At 46.1% G+C, this 16547-nt stretch overlaps 1 protein-coding gene across 1 annotated transcript in view; it reads left to right on the top strand.

Annotated features, from left to right (window-relative positions):
- LOC8052370 (calcitonin gene-related peptide type 1 receptor) overlaps window positions 1–16547 on the top strand; it is a 234410-nt gene that overhangs the window by 154536 nt on the left and 63327 nt on the right. Inside the window, exons 12-14 of the mRNA XM_040216633.1 lie at window positions 2972–3107; window positions 10052–10093; window positions 16364–16521. Of these exons, the coding sequence (XP_040072567.1) occupies window positions 2972–3107; window positions 10052–10093; window positions 16364–16521 (336 nt within the window). The remainder of the gene's footprint in view (window positions 1–2971; window positions 3108–10051; window positions 10094–16363; window positions 16522–16547) is intronic.

Raw genomic sequence — 16547 nt, 5'->3', positions numbered from 1 at the left:
GATTCTTCGAGTGCGTGGACAACTGGAAGAGAACGGCACCGTCGTTCAGCGTATTTCTAACGTCCGAGACGCGCGAGGCCTTAGCAATCAGAACGTTGTCTACTGCATTGTGCACACGCAATCTGTTGGACCAAGGAGTCAAGTACGTTTTAACGTCCAAGTTCTTTTCACACAGAGAAGAGTCGCCCTTCTCTGCGGTGGGGCTGAACGGATGCCTAAGGCGCCCTCTCCTTTCTGCACAAAATTCTTTTCATCATCATTTATTATCCTTGTAGGTTTTTACGGGCATTCCACAAAGGAGCGGCACAGTTCGATATCGGTGCACTGCTGCAAAAGCCAGGACTGCAGCCTGCTGCTCCGCCACGAAATATGAAGAATATTTTGCAACCCTTCTTAAAACAACTTAAAACGTTCCCAGATAAGGAACCATTTTATTGTTTATAACAAATTAAAACTAGTAAAAAACGCAAAACAAAATTTTTGGTAGGTTTTCCAGCTCCAGGACTGCAAACCAGCGCGGAGGCACACATCGGAGGTTTCCTCGTGAGAGCGGCTGAAGACAACATTGCCAGCGACAGGTGCTTGCACCAGCTCAAGTCCCCTCTACACAACAGGACAACCGTTACGATAGCATACAACCTGGACCGTGGGGTACCGCGCAACCCCAGCCCCCGCTTCGTCAACTTTCTGATTACGTTTGAGAGCGCAGCCAATTCTGCCCAGACGTGGTTATTTGCACTGAGGAAGCCACTGCTGACGTTTACTAAAAGGGTTCTGCCGGCAATTGCGAGCAACCTGCTATTTGCCTGTGGAGTCAACGACTGACAAGATCACAGAACCGGCCCTGGCTGCAGTCGTCGTCAGGAAGTTTACGAGGCCTTTTCTGACGATCATTGCATCAAACATGATGGAGGAGCACCAGGCAAAGTAGGTCATAAGAGGAAAAACCGACTTCCCGAATTGTGTTGAAGCTGTAGGACTTCTATAAAAAAGCACGCATAAAATTTGTTTTGTAATTAGTGAAAAAAGCTATATATATATATATTTTTTTTTTAAAAATATTACTCTGTGAATTCAATAAAATGACATATTTGCGCACATAAGCTGCACAAAATCACCGGTTTCAGTATCGCACCGTGAATCGCGCAGCCTTTCCAGTTCAAATCGATGGGAGGGCTTTGCGCGCCGCCTCGTAGCCGCAACGCCAACTAGAGCTCCAGTAGCTCTCCCATAGGAGGGGCGCGCGATAGACAGGTCTCCCCCCTATTCAAGTTGGTCCTGACCGTTATATTGTTATCGCGATGAACCCGAACCGGAACTGAACCGGAAAAAAAAACGGTTACCGGCTCATGTCAAAACGGTTCGGCCACGCGCTGTTGACAATGAATGTGCTATCAATGCCATTTGTTTTTTAAGTGCCGTCAACTGACACACACCTCGCTTACATATTTTTCTTCTCCACTCAGTCTTAGGAATATAAACACTGCATCCATGAATCTTGACAAACGCTGCATCCATGAATCTTGTCATAGGAACCAGTATTGCGCTGGTCGCGGCTTGCACGGAAAAGAATTGGAAGGCTGTGCAAAAAGAATAAAAAAATCGCGTCACGGGATTTTATTTTTCTACAATCTCGTAAATCCTAAATGCTGCTGTGTGCTCATTTCATAACACGTTTCTAGAACGCGCGAGTTCTTGAAGCTTGCTTCCATCGGAATGAGAAAAGAAAAGGCTGCTGAGTTTGATAATAATGCATCCGGTTTCGTATAGGCATTTAGAAGCTAACATATTTGTGAGACATCGAGCTCTTCTGTTTTAATATTTATCCTATTACGTCCTCCTGGCGTTGCGTTCGGTGAAGTGTTTTTCATATTCCGTATCTTGTATAATGAAAACTTGTTTAAGGGTCTAATTTGAGTTACCGAAGACTAGTTCAAATAAAGAAAGCTGTATTTTCTCCCCACTGCTCCTTCAATTGCTTACACGCCGAGGTGGCGGGATAGTTAGCGAGTTCTACTTGTAAGTGGGTTTGTAAGGAGGTCGCAGATTATACAGTTACTGCGTCGTATCCAATTAGACGAAGTCCGAATGCGTAAACGTCGGTGAGGTAACCTTTGAGTGCACATAAAGAAACCATTCCTGGTAGAAATCCCTGAGCCTTACACTACGATGTATCCCATTTCGTATGTGCTGATTTCAGATGTTTTATTTGTAATTTATTTTGATGTTGCAATTTGTCATTTATAATTTCCGAACCGCTTCGCGAACCGGTTCAGCGCCCCGAACCAGTTCGCGAACCGGTTCGCGGATCGAATTAATCGAACCGGAACTGAACCGAAACAAAATAAATTTACCTGAACCTGAACCGTAACCGAACCCGTATTTTTTTTCGGTTCGACACACTGAAATAAACATAAACAAATACACGTAAACACTAAAGAACCTTGTGGCGTGACACTGCCCATTGTGTGAGCCCGTGAAGTGTTCCGCACAGTGCCGCATCACAGGGATAGTTTTCGGCTCTGTCATTTGTCGATTGCCCTCCGTAGATCGCACTGATTGGCACTCTCTAGTGTCTGCGAAAAAATGGACGCAGAGACTTGTTTTTAAGCTGCATTAAAGGCCGACGGCCAGTTCGCGCTTTCCACTTTTAATTCTCTTTCTCCTCTCGCTCCTTTTACCCTGTCTACCGTTGCCAGATCCCTCCTCCCCACGGTGAGGAGGATCTTCTGCCTTGCAGAATCTCGAGTCTGGTCGTCGGCCTTTGAGCATAAATTGGGCTTCGCGACTAAAACATGCAACCTACAAAAGTAAAAACAAAAACCGCCAAAATATAAATTGTTTAGTATAATTTAGTTCAAGCCGACGACTGCAGGCCTTTAAAGGTGTTGTTGCTTCAAACACCTTTATTGTAGTAGTGGAGTGGGACGGATAGTCGAATGCTCAGCCAGGGTTTCTTCTTTCTCCGCAGAAAGGCAGTGCGCGCAGTGATCATCCTGTTCCCGCTGTTCGGGACTCAGTTCCTGCTGGGCGTCTACCGCAAGCCGCAGCTCTGCGGAGCCTGGGAGGTGTACCAGTACTTCAACAGGACCACCGACGCACTCCAGGTAAGGACAAGCTCGCATCTTGGATTTTTTTTATGGCTACAGTGCTTCAAGTTATGCAAGTGAGCTCATTGTTACCTTAAGTCTAGAAGTGGTTGTGTTCCAAGTACTACCAGTGAACTCCATCTTGAGCTCACTCTAGCTCAGGAGACGATATATTCGAAGTCACACAAGAGATCGCTTTTAAACTAAACCTACTTTAGGGGTGGTTCTACTTCGAGTTATTAGCATGAAAGAACTAATTATCAGGCTTACTCGAGGTTAAAGCAGTAATCGTGTTCGGAAATACCCAAGATTTGAACTCAACGTAGGCATGTTTTTGTTTGGCAGCTATAGACTTTGTTTGAGACCATGCTGGTTTATGAACGTGAGGATAAATTCCGCGTTTGGTGTGAGCACTTTTATCGATCCCTCATTATCCACAACCCCTCTTCCTTAAATGGTAAGTATTGAGTGTGGCGTGGCCTTAGCAACATAATGCAGACACCGGGCATTGTTTATGAAACAATATAAGAACCGCTTTCAAAGACAATGCGGTTATGTAGTGCTCGGTACAACTCTATCGCAAGTTTTGGAATACCCTGCGCTACAGTTCATTCGCGGCAACGATAATTTGTCTTCCTCCGATAAGCACTTTCCGCCAGTAGATATGCCATATGCGAAAGTTTTCGAACGTCTGGCAACACTTTGTGAGCTGCCATATTTGTTGCGTCGAGATTCCTGTGCTATTTGTAAATTTCGTAGCGTCGTCGATCAGAATCAATGCCTACTGGTCACCGTCAACGATCCTCACCCACACTTGCGAGCAAAGGGTTTGTATTCTATTACGCTCTTCTTGCGCATGTACGTGCCAGTCGCCCTGCCGGTCACAACTTGGCGGACGATACACTTCGGCTCAAATATGCCTTTGAGTCCCGGCAAAGGCACGGGCGCGGGCGCCTGGTTTTTGAAAGCGCATTCTCTACGTGAGTGCTTGTGTGAGTGAAGGATTCTTCAGAGCTACGCTTTCGAGCCCTGGCCTTTTTCGAGCGCCGAAGTCATCTGGTGAGACGGAGCATGCTCTTCGGCCTCCAGCTAGATGGCGCTGTGCAATTCGCATGGGGGGGGGGGGGGGGGGGCGGTCGAAGGATGTGTACGTGATACATAAGTAGATCATCACTTCGGAAACCCGGCTGTACGACAACAGTCTACGTTGTCTCCCGCTGTTTGAAGCACGAGCGGTGGCCCTGTGGATGTTGCCCTATAAGCGGCGGTTCAACGACACTGGGACCACGAGTGTGTGCAGGGCGTGCGGGACCCATGACAAAACGGTGGCACACGTCGTTCTGGATTCGTGGAGTCTCCAGCCTACTTGGCCGCAGGGCAATGGATTGCATCCTCAGACCCCCCTGATGCTCGCTGAAGCGTTGGGATTCCTTAAACCAACAGGGAAACTTCAGCAATCCAAGTGAACAGGGCGGGGAGAACATGCAGACAGGCCTGCAACAAAGTCGAACGTGATCTCCAGCGGTCTGCACAAGCCTACTGTAGAGGCGACCTAAAAAAGTGCATGAGGTCTGGTGGGAAAGTCTGTATATCACAGGCCACTAAGAGCCACGGGGTCCCAGGCTTGGGAGCGAACTCAGTCTGAGCCCGGCCGTTACAAAGGGGAAGATCATCATCATCATTATCATCCTCATCATGGTCTATTGAAAGCCATGCTTCATGTGTTTTCTCTCGCAATGGCGAAGATATATTTTGTATTTCGCACTAAGACTGCGGGATCATCGGTCCGGCATACCGACGATCAAAGCAATTCTTTGATCGGAATGGCATTCGTGGCCTTTCGCTCGTTATGGAAAGTCCTCATTGCCAAATATGATATAAAAAAAAACAATTTAATGAAGGTGCAACGTAAACCAAACTAGAGAAGGCCATATTTGCAGGGGCTGGTTTACAGCTTGGTACTCCGCTAGATGAGGAACTGTGCAAAGTAGACATCATTCAGTACACATTGTAACAGTCTATTCAAAGTCCGACGAGCGTCCCAGTTGCTTGGCTCACGACTAAAACAAGCACACTTGTCTTCCTTTTGTTTTTGTCTCTACTGTTGCATCTTTTGACACTCGCCCTCCTCCTTTAGATGAATGGATGACGAGACCAGGGACGTTCAGGTGCCTAGAATGCCGGTGAATGAGGGATGTAATGCCTAAAGCGGTTACGAAGCGCTTTGATTGCTGCATTTCTACGATTTGACCTCTCATCGTACTCACAAACATTAAATGTCATGGGGCCCAGCTGGTGGGGGACTTGACAAGGTCATCTGTATCGGGAAAAAAACATTTCTTCCCGGCCCTTTTTCCGAAGATGTTCGTGTACCATAACGCAGTCTCCACACCGTACAGGAGATGGTGGTGATGATGGAGTAGTGAGTTCTGCGTCCGTTCTTGCACAAGCAGGGTGAAATCCCGAGCTTTCTTTCCTACTGTTGGCAAGTGGTGTTAAGAGCTATTTATGAAATGCTTCGCCCTTCGGTTTCAATCAGCGTTAGTACCGGCTTCGCACAACAGGAACGAGGGAGCGTCTATGCTCTGCCTTCAATGGAGAGAATGTGCTTTTTAATTGTTCAGCAATGTTCATGGCAAAGGCTGCATACGGCACAAGAGTGTCCCGGTTGGTGTGTGGGTCATTGACGCAACTTGCGAGTAGGTCGGTGATGGCACGGTTCGTTCGTTCAACAAGGCCATTACTTTAAGGGTGATATGGTGCTGCTTGAGCGTATTGAAGTCACGCGTTTCCCTTTCTTTGCAAAACGGACGGGAAAGAAAAGGCGAGGCGCGACAACTCACGATGAGTCGAAGGACACCGTGTCGAAGAATAACTTGTCGCAGGAATTGAACAATATGTTCGCCTGCTGCATTTAAAGCTTCACGTAATTCCACCCATTATCTGAGATAGTAAATGGCGACCAGAACATATATGTTACATTCTGTGTACGTGGAAATGGGCCGAGTTAGTCGATGCCAAGAATTTCGAAATGTGTTTGAGGGAACGGAACGGATTGGACGCTGCATTTGATGGTGAGGTTTGAAGTTATTCGTAACTGACATTTGACGCACGATGCCACGTATTTGGCGACGTCTGTGCTACCTTGATGTCACCTGAAACGCTGTAAGATTTTTTCAAAGAGTCTTGTCAATCGCGGTAATGTCTCCGGTCGTCTTAGTGCGCAAGAAAGATTGGACTGTGCGTTTGTATTGATTACCAAAATATCAAAAGCATCACAAAACAGTACATGTACCCATTACCTCGCATAGATGATTCTCTTGATGGACACTATGCAACGTAACGCACCAGTTAATGTAAAACCTCTTATCATTCGACAGGATATTGGCAAGTGCCTCTGTACTAGGAAGATGCTGAAAAATCAAAGTTTGTAACTCCAGCCGGGTTCTTATCAGTTCACACGCCTACCATTTAACCTTAGCTATGCACCAGCCACTTTTCAACGGTTCTTATCCTGACTGTTATAATACTTAATATCGGGTATGACGGACGACAGATCGGTTGTTACCGAGCGCAAGCCGGTTGGCTACTCAGTATTCGAGTCCCGTCCGTCAACCGCGTTTGCCCGTAATGCGCCCGGAAGCGCTTGAAACTAGACAGATGGCAATAAAGTCACCAAGATTTCCTAGTAGAAAGACAAAAATAGCCTGCTTTTATTTCATAAATTGAACGGCCAAAATGAAGTTTCTTGCTTTCCAACCTCACGTGCTAGTTATTTCGTGTCTAAGTAATTGTATGAATATTTCGTAAATTTCTAACCCAGTATCGCGTCGTGTTCCTTTAAATTAATAACAGCGCATATAAGCTCTCGATGATGTTAGCTTACAGTCTAGACACGGCTTTTCTAAAGTTTAATTATTTTTTTTCACAGTATTGTTTTGCATTGTTGCGCTCAGGACATTAGGTGTCCCCAGCGTAAGTATCGTTCTTGCGCGAGTCAACTGAAATATCGTTTGTCTAGTGAATTTACGCACCGGCCATTTTGTCACCGAAGTTTCTTATGCTCAGTCCTAATCAGGGTACATCGCCACCGGCACTGCACTGGTTCTTTTTTTAATACACTCTGTGAAGACTCCCATCCGAAGAATAGTGGTGTAATTGCCTCCGAAAACACACCATCTTGAATACCCATCGGTAGACGCAAACCAGAAATGCACTACATGTTCTGTTCGCTTCATACGTCCAGAGTTTGGCGGTGCAAAAGTTACCAGATCGACAAAGCACGGGCGTCTATCGTATTGACATCTCTAATTGGAGAGCCCTGCATTCCTTTACCAACTCGCGTGCATCTCCCTGTGATTAGGGAGACGCTGTCCATTTCTTTGGAAGATCTTCGGAAGGCTGGACTTGTTTGATTTCCTCGGAAGATCGATCGGTTTATGTTGTGTTCTTTGCTTTTATCTGTCAGACGATAATGAGGTCGGGCCGTCCGCCATCGGCAAGAGTCCCCTGTCAGTGGGAGGAGACGCTCTCTTTAGTGCGGCGGAAACTTTTTCTGAGACAAAGGCCTGGACGTCAAAGTGCCATAGAGATGTCAGCCTGGAATAATTGTCCTAATTGGCTGCCTTGTACAGATGAGATATCTGGGGAGCCCAAAACAGATGAAGGAACACAAGAGATCGACGTGTTTTTTAGGGGCGAAGCTCCTTAGGGGCTAGCCATGTCCGTATGTCCGTCCGTCGTCGGGTGCACGTGCTCCTGCTCGTGAGCTCACGTGCTCACGAGCAGCAGAGCACGTGCTCCCGTGCTCGTGCAGGGCACAAAAAAAAACACCCGCATCTCCACGTGGTGAATGATGTTGATTCGGGTGAAGCTCTGGTGGTGCTTGTCTGCGTAGGCGGTGAGCCGCAGCATGCCGAGCCTTTCGTTCGATTTCATCCATGTCAGAAAGAGAATGTGTGGTATGGAACGTGGTTATATACGCATTTGAGCATTTGACCGCAGCGTGACAGGGATGAAAACGAACGAAAGGCTCGGCATGCTTCGGCTCAGGGTCTACGCAGACAAGCACCAGCAGAGATTCGCCCCAATCAACATCATTCACCAGGTGGAGATGCGTTTTTTTTTTTGTTTTTTTTAGTTTATTTAGAAAGAGCTCGAGACCTGAGAGCAGAAACTAATGTTGATTTCGCGCACGAATTAAAAATATCAAGGCTTTATGGTATATTATATGTGTGGAAAGTTTTAAAAGGAAAAAAAAAAAAAAACAAGTCGTGTTCAAAAACCGTCACAGTGTACATACAATGTTTGTATATTCACTCAGGGGGAAGTGAAGTCGAAACATCAATGTTTACGCTTAGTGTACGCAAATATTCAACCACTTTAAACACACAGCTGCGCGCGGAGTGGTTTTTCGTTTGACCATGAACGGTTCGCGAGGTTGGCATACTTCAGCCGGGATATAAATATGCTAAAATTTAGTTTTTCCGACCTTAGCCAAGTGAACTGCCTCAACCCTGTAGAACGTAACATATTAAAGATTAGGCCCATCATCACTTTTCGAACATACGTAAAATTTTTAACGTTCACATTCGAAACGAAAAAAGAACATCTAGCACGTACGGTCAAGTGGATAATTTAGAGGACTATAATAGTCTAGAACCGAGGAAAATGTTCTTAAGCGAGACTATTATCTCAACTACACGCGTCCATCACCCTAATATGTCTTCGTCCAGTGCAGTCATTATAACGTCAAATCATTTGAATGTAGCGGGTAAGCAGGAAGCGCTAGGCCTGAAAACACGTACTTGCAGAAACAGCGAAGAGTGTGTTTGCACATGATGCAGTCCCTTGCTCACTGTCCAAGGGAACAGGTTGTTAGCCTGGCCATACACGCGCGTACAAAGGAAAACTAGATTAGCTAAAAAAAAGGAATGCGAGCGGATGTATTCACAGCGTAAACATTTTAGCTAATTATCCGTAGAAGGGGTTCTCCGTGACGCACGAACGAGGGTCGAAATCGATCCCCGGGGATGGATGTTGTGCGGTAGAGTTTGTTTAGTTGCGCCGTTTAGTCAGAGTGCAACCCTGAAGGGCAAACGCAAAAAGCCTTTTTTTTGTTGTTTTCATTGTACAGGGATGACCGAATGTCTGACAATAAAGGTGACCACGCGCCGAAGACTGAATTTTTTATATTCAGTTCGCTGCAGCCGCTACACTAATTGAGTGGTACGAGTCGAAAAGAGTCGGCTGCTAAAGTACCCGTCCGTCCGTCTCGACTGCAAATGAATGCTGTTTCTTCCGAGTCCGAAGCTTTGCATTAATGATGACAGGGCAGAGCGGCCCGATTCGTACTTCATATTAGAAACTGCACCCGCGCCCTCTTTGGCTCACATCTTTTAAAGCCTGGATACGCGTGCGCACGCATATTTAAACTTTTATTGCCAAGGAGACCGCAGTTCTGGCCTTTCAAATGAAGAGAAGGGGCTCAGTGTTGTCGCAATCGGACACTACACTTTCCGCGATACCAAAATTTTAAATTCTAGGTCCTGCAAACCTTTGTCTTTTGTGAGTTTTGTAGATTTTTTGTTGCGAGACGAAAGGAGTTCATGGCTTTATACTGTCATGCCTTGTTCATACGGAACCCGTTAATATAGGTACCCCGATACATAATATACGAACTTTCCGTGAAAAGTTTGATGATTACGTAGTTTTTTTTTTATTTTTAATTTATGAACAACTCATATTTTGTACTTTTTTTCTCTTCTCGGGAGCGGAGGTGAACACAATACTGGGACAACACTGTAGAACTCTTCGGAAATTGGGAGTTTGTTGCTTTCGCTATCTTAGGTTTTCCTCCAAAGCCTTTTGCCTCCAAAGCCTTTTGCCTCGACGGCGTGCGTTTGTCGTTTCTGCACACTTAATCGCGATTTTTTTTTTCTCGTTTCGTGTTTTCTACGCAGGGGTGCTTCGTCGCGCTGCTCTTCTGCTACCTGAGTGGAGAGGTGGGTGGAAACGCAAGTCTTAAATTTTGCCAAGCAGATCCTTGCAGTTTTCTCTTTGAGGAGTTTGACTGTCGTGTGTGTGTGTGTGTACCATCATAACGGACAAAGAATGTCTTTTTCGCTGTCGTTAACTGCAAGGGGTAGATGCTAGGAACAGATAAGACTCTTGATGCTAAAATGTTCGAGTACGCAACTGAGATTTTAAGGGACAAAAATATGCCGACTGTCTCAAGAAGCTCTCGTAAATCCTTTGATGCTTAAGTAAGGCTCTATTATACGTCCCTTTCTATACCATCCTCTTCTTTTCTTTTTTGAGACAAGGGCGGTTTTTGTGAGCCCTAACAGGAGCGTAAGATTATGTTGCCATCCCATGTGTCTGTTGTGCAACAGAACAAACGTATTTGCTCGTTTGTTTCTTTTTTCCCTCGATAGGGACTTTGATTACACAGTGAACCGTCGGCGAGTTCTCTCCTGTTTTATAGGTAAATGCAGTTCTTTTAAGCAGTTCTTAAGCTTGCTTCAATGCTCAGTTCGATAAAAAAAAAAAACAGAAACTCGTGGTTGAAGTAATTTTTTGAACCTGCAAGAAAGTAAAGTAATTTTTCTTTCGGGTGTTTGGAAAAGGTCCATGTCGAACGACGATGTGAGTGCGCGCTCGACCGCATGAGAGAAATAAAATCTTTTACAGTCATTCCTCAGCACCTTCGAAGAACTTATTTTTTTACAGATATATGAAACGAAACTGCCGACGTTGGTGTGAATTATGGCTAATGAAACTAAAATATAGTAAACATAAACACATGAGAGTGTCCCGCAAACCAAACAGTCCCTGTTACCACCTAGATGGCAACCTTTTGGACCAACTGGCAACGTACAGGTACCTTGGTGTTCACTTAACAATTTCATGGAAACCCCACATTCAGTATGTTACTACCCGTGCCAACTGCCCGTTGGGCTACTTAAAACGCAATTTTCATTGGCAACTCATTCAATAAAATTGATTCTTTACAAAACATTAATCAGGCCTAAATTAGAATATGCAGTCTCTATCTGGGATCCCGGTCACGATACTCTAATCACCGCATTGGAATCCATTCAGAATAGGTCAGCCACTTTCATTCTTTCCAACTACCATCGCACTGCTGCTGTCGCATGGACGAACATTTTTTTTTTTTTTTGTAATTACCACTTGTCTCATTGCGACGTAAAAGTTCACTCCTATGTCTATTTCATAAAATTTATTTTCATAATTCTCTCCAACGCAATAAGATGATTACTCCCCTCTTTTACATCTTATCTCGTCTTGACCATTAGCACAAAGTTGGAGTTCTAAGTTCATTTACCGCAACATTTCAATCTTCCTTTTTACTCTGCACAGCCTAGGAATGGAACCACCTGCCCGGGTAGATTGCTACTAAAACTGATAGTAACCTGTTTAGAAATTCGATTACTAACTACTTTAGCAGTGACCCATGACCTGTTGTTTTTCTTTGTTTGGTGTAAATATACTATTGTTGACCTGTTCCTATTTAACCATCTTTGTTTCATGTATGTGCTCTCCCCCTCTGTAATGCCTTCGGGCCCTGAGGGAAATATCAATAAACAAGGTAATAAATAAATACTGAGGTCTACGTAATGTTCTGCAAATCGCGTCTACGAAAAAAAAACAAAAAACACTACGACAATGGGGGGAAAATACCAGAAAGAACAGTTTGAGGTTGGAATGAGTAGCCTTATATGTCGGATTATATAATTCGATCTTCTACCTTTGACAGGGACAGCTTAGGAAAAGCGGGAAGAAGTGGGGGGGGGGGGGGGGGGGTAAGTCCTGAAGATCTGAGTGTTACTCCTCAGCCAGTGAGATTGATACATTGCAGTTGGCGAATACCTAAGAGGCGCGTGGCGTGGTTGAAGGTATTCACGTTCCTTGCTCTCTAATTCGTACCTCTGCGTTTTTATCGGCTAAGGCCGCCATCTCATTGATTGAGAAGCGATAGCAAAATGCCTGGAAGTGACTGTCAATTCGATTTATCTTTTCCTTTTCTTTGGACCATCTCCAGCCTTCTTAAGCCCTAAAATGACCGAAGAGCTCCGGCGAAGTATTGATTGTCATCGATATTTATAAAACCTTCACATTCTACTAGAATATCCACCTCTCAATATGCCTAGGAAGTAATCAAATTTACGAATTTTTTGGTGGGAAAACGAATTTCGAAGTCTACGCCTACACCTCCGAATCGCTTACCTCCGCTCTTCCGGCAACACCGAGCAGCGGCGGCGGTGGGACAGCTCGTGACGTCAAATGTTGTATCTGACAGCAGACGACGCTGCCTCAGCAGACGACGCTGTTGTATCTGACACCAGATGACGCAGCGTCGTGGTGCATTGTAGCTATAGTCTGTGGTTTTTCGGCTTGTTGTGTGGTTCAGGCTACCTGCGGCATGCTATAGAGGTGCCGGGCAGGGGGGGGGGGGGGGGGGGGCGGATTTGTGTGTGGAGCGATAACATCTCAAAGAAAGGCAGCAGATCTCACCGGTTTCCGACCGAAAAGTCTGCGACGGGAGTGGGTCAGGGCAGTCCGACGCGAACACTACGCCTTCGCGCCGTGCTTGTCGCAGGCTTAAAAATAGTTCGTACCGTAATATCACACAAAACCTTCTAAATTATTCCGCTTTCGAGGCGGCATCTGGGTACATGTGTCGGATTTCGCGAGTGCAGCCGCGACGGCTTGTTCCATCAGAGGTGATGACGGCGGATCAAATGCGGAGGCGAATCGTCTGGCGTCTCGTGCTATAAACCTCGTGACGTTTGCTGGTCGCTGTTTGACTTCGACAAGCTCGATCAATCGTAGTTCATTGTTTCCCACAAGCAACGGCTTTCTGACGACTTTTGATGACTTCTGACGCTGGGTGACACGGGCTCCAGCTGCCCATCTGGTGATGTTTATGCAACATTTGACGTCACGACACGATGGCGGACTAGTAGAGCTGCAAGTTAGTTTTGGTTTTATGGTATTTCTACGAATAATATTTATTTAAAACAGTTCCGGAGTGTGTTTTTTGCTGCTCTAGGCCCAATTTCTTGTGCTCTTTAGCAAATATCTGTAGCTGAAAACGTTCAACTCTTGGTTGGCAATTCGATCCTCGACGTTCTTCCCGGCTAATCCAGCACCCTGATTGGCTTAGGAGCGATAATGAGATGCCAGGAACTCGCAACACCTTGTGTTTCCTAGGTTTGCGTTGACTATGGGCCTTTCCGAAAATCGCCATCTGCGCGTGCCATCTTGGTTTGCTGGGCTGTGTAAGGCCTTCTGCGCATGCGTTATTGCTCTGTTGTGCGGTAGGTCAGACGCCGCACCTGCGTTCACAGCTCAGTGACGCTACATTTTTCGCCCGGTTGATGAGCGCTGGAAAGCCCTATTCTCGACTGCAGCGACTTATAGGGACGCCCCTTCATCAGTCAAATACGGCAGTTTGAAACCGGTCGTGCCTTGCCATTTGCAAGCTCAACGCACAACGCTGAGGCATGTGAGCAAGGAAGCACTGGACTTAAAATGGTTTGCCCCGCTTTTTATCCTGCACGTTTCGAGCCTGCGGCGACGTGTTTGCGTAAGCGAGCTTCCGGAAGCTTGACTTTATTTGAAGAAGCGATGTAAGGACTGGCTACTATCCTTTCACTGTGCTGATGGACGTCGATAAACGCGGAATGTCTGGTTCACGCGGTTACGTAGGTTGTGCTCAGAGCAACCTGGGTAACGAGTTGACTCGATACTACAGTTACGACATAGTCACCGGGACAACTGTTCCATGGCGCAAAAACCACCGACCTGTAATCACGGAAGCCACAAGAGACGAGCAGACATCACAAAAGGACGTGTTCTCGCCAGTTCAGTCTTTTTCAGCTAGGTGCCGTCCTTTTTGATGGAGGCGCGAATAGCCAGCCAACGACTCGCTTTTCAGCGGAGGCGCTTCCTTCTGCCGACTATCCATTCTTGGTTTAATCTATTCGTATGGGCCAAGAAATTAAGGGAGAGGAGGAGACGAGAGTGCGCGGTGACTTCAGAACGCCGGGCTCTGGTTCGAATGTTTAGTGGGTAGACGCAATGCTAGCTGCGTTTGTCTCTATACTCAGTGTTCGAACGCCGGACACCGGCGTTTCGCACTCGAACTTGTCCCGAGTGTGAGTAAAAAGAGATAGGCAGATAGCTTCGCATCTACCCCCAACTAGAGCTCGGCTGTCTGACGTCCCTGCCTGCTTTCGTGACCTCCACTCCCTCAGTTTCTCGGCGCACAACAAAATAGGCCGAAAACGGAAGAGTCCGTCTCTTTCAGATGCCATTTGACGCGTATTCTTATCTCGCATCAAGTAGGCATTTAGGAAACGTTCTACCCGTGGATGTGTGTTTCCTTTTGCAACAAGTGACAGACTCGCCGCTCAGTCCCTACAAGGTAATGACGGCATAATAATGAACTGAGCTATCGAAGCGCATGCTGTTTCTTCTTACTTGTGCGACATCTCGTGCAAACAGGCGTGTAACATGAGGTTATGAAAGTATGAATCATTGAACGGCTATGCATTACTTGTCACAGCTGCAGTGGTTGTGGTGGCCTTGGTGCCGATCAGGCACTTTTTATAGCATACCTCTGTATAGGCAGCATGTATTGCAGTTGTATCCCTCTGCAACGACAAGTAGAAATGATAACTAACAAAAGTTACCCCTGACAAAAGATGTCAGGGGTAAGCCATCTGTAGTGCAGCAAAGTAGGATCTTTCTGCCTCCAGCAGGTGCTCGTGGCCTTTCGTCCTGCTTGGGCTGGAAAACTGGAGGCAGAGCTTATCTACTGCAGATATCTTGTTGCTTGAAACGGTCTGTAGTATGTGGACAGGTATATTTAAACTGTGCCTCTAATTAAAACCTCCGAGCTCACTTTTCTTCAGAGAACGGAGTCAGCCAATCACGGCGACCGATTGAAGAATTCAGGAAAATGAAGAAGCTTAAAATATTATTAAACTTGAAAAATGTGATTTGCGAAGGGACAAGGAGCAAGTGCAACCTCGTGCTCGTTCTTTCTGTACAGATCCCATTTCATTGGCTCTTTCCATGTTGTACAAAAAAATGAACTCCCATATTGTTAAAGAGTGTAAGGCTTGAGGAAGGACGGCGAACGCAGAGGACTAGAGTCGCAAAGTAAGTTAAGCTCTAGAGTCATGAAACTTCAGCCATATTGGTGAGTTGAATAAAGATTACCAATTGTATCAGCTGTCATTTATATGCCTGACAGAAGATGCAAAGATGGCTTTGCGCCTCCTTATACGACAGTGTTTGCTTTCCTGATGATTTTTATAGGAGCATCATAAAAAGTACTTATAATTTAAAGTTTTTTTGTTTATTTTTGACGGCTAGATGACGACATCATATAGTCTTATTTTTGGCAGTTGCTCCTGCTAAAAAAAAAGATATCGCTATGATTAGATTTCAGAACCACAGCTGGTGGTGACGAATCACGTGCGGTTCAAACTACCAAAATGGTGGTGGTAACGAGCCGCTGGAGCGTAAATAAATGTCACGTGATGGCAACAGACAAATGACAGTCGTAGTGGAGTCGGACATTAAAAGAAAAGGAGTGCCAGTACTCTGAGCATACTAACGACTTTAGATTTGACATGCGGATGTTCTCGAGATAGAAGTCTCGGTGTTATGGTCGTCGCTAAATTAGCAAAAATCAAACTGGTCCGCATACTGCTTTGTTCTAACCGGAAAAACAAAATATGCTGACCAGAGCCCTCATCTTAGTTAGCTGGGTAGCGAAGCACCAAATTTGTAAAGCCGTGGTCACACCGCTCATACATCATGCAAAGGACAGTCTGCAAACACATTTGAACTCGTGTCACCTCGAGATCCGTGTTTCGAATGCCGCATAACAATGAGTTCAAAGGAAAACTTGGGCACGCGGCATTTGAGCCACGGAAATTGAGCTGGCTGGCGTTTGCAGACTGTTTCTTGTATAATGTATGAGCCGTGTGACCCCGGCTTAAAGGTCCGTTCACACTCTTGCGACCGAATAAGACCGAGAGAGACCAGACCGGTTTTTAAGCCTCTTGCGACTTCTTAGGACCAGCTCCGCTGCAGCGCACCCGGTCTTAAGACGTCGCAAGAGGCTTAAAAACCGGTCCGGTCTCTCTCGGTCTTACTCTGTCGCATATGTGTGCACGGTGCTAAAGAGACTAGCTGACGCCACATCCGGCTGAGGCAGTCCACTGCTCTCGCAGGTCCAGACTCACGTGGCGCGCTCGTTCGACCGCGTCAAGCTGCGCTACAAGATCGCCCGCGAGAGCAGCCTGCGGCGCTCCACTCGGACCAGCATTCGCATGTACGCCTTCGGCAACAGCCAGGATCCAAACGTGTCTTTGCAGGCCCAAGATGCAAGGTGCGTGGGTTTGCCAAATACGAAGG

This window comes from Ixodes scapularis, unplaced genomic scaffold (assembly GCF_016920785.2).
Source record: "Ixodes scapularis isolate PalLabHiFi unplaced genomic scaffold, ASM1692078v2 PGA_scaffold44__24_contigs__length_19508400, whole genome shotgun sequence".
NCBI classification, from domain to species: domain Eukaryota; kingdom Metazoa; phylum Arthropoda; class Arachnida; order Ixodida; family Ixodidae; genus Ixodes; species Ixodes scapularis.
Note: the sequence above shows the minus strand (reverse complement) of the source record. Positions and strands in the feature narration are given on the sequence as shown.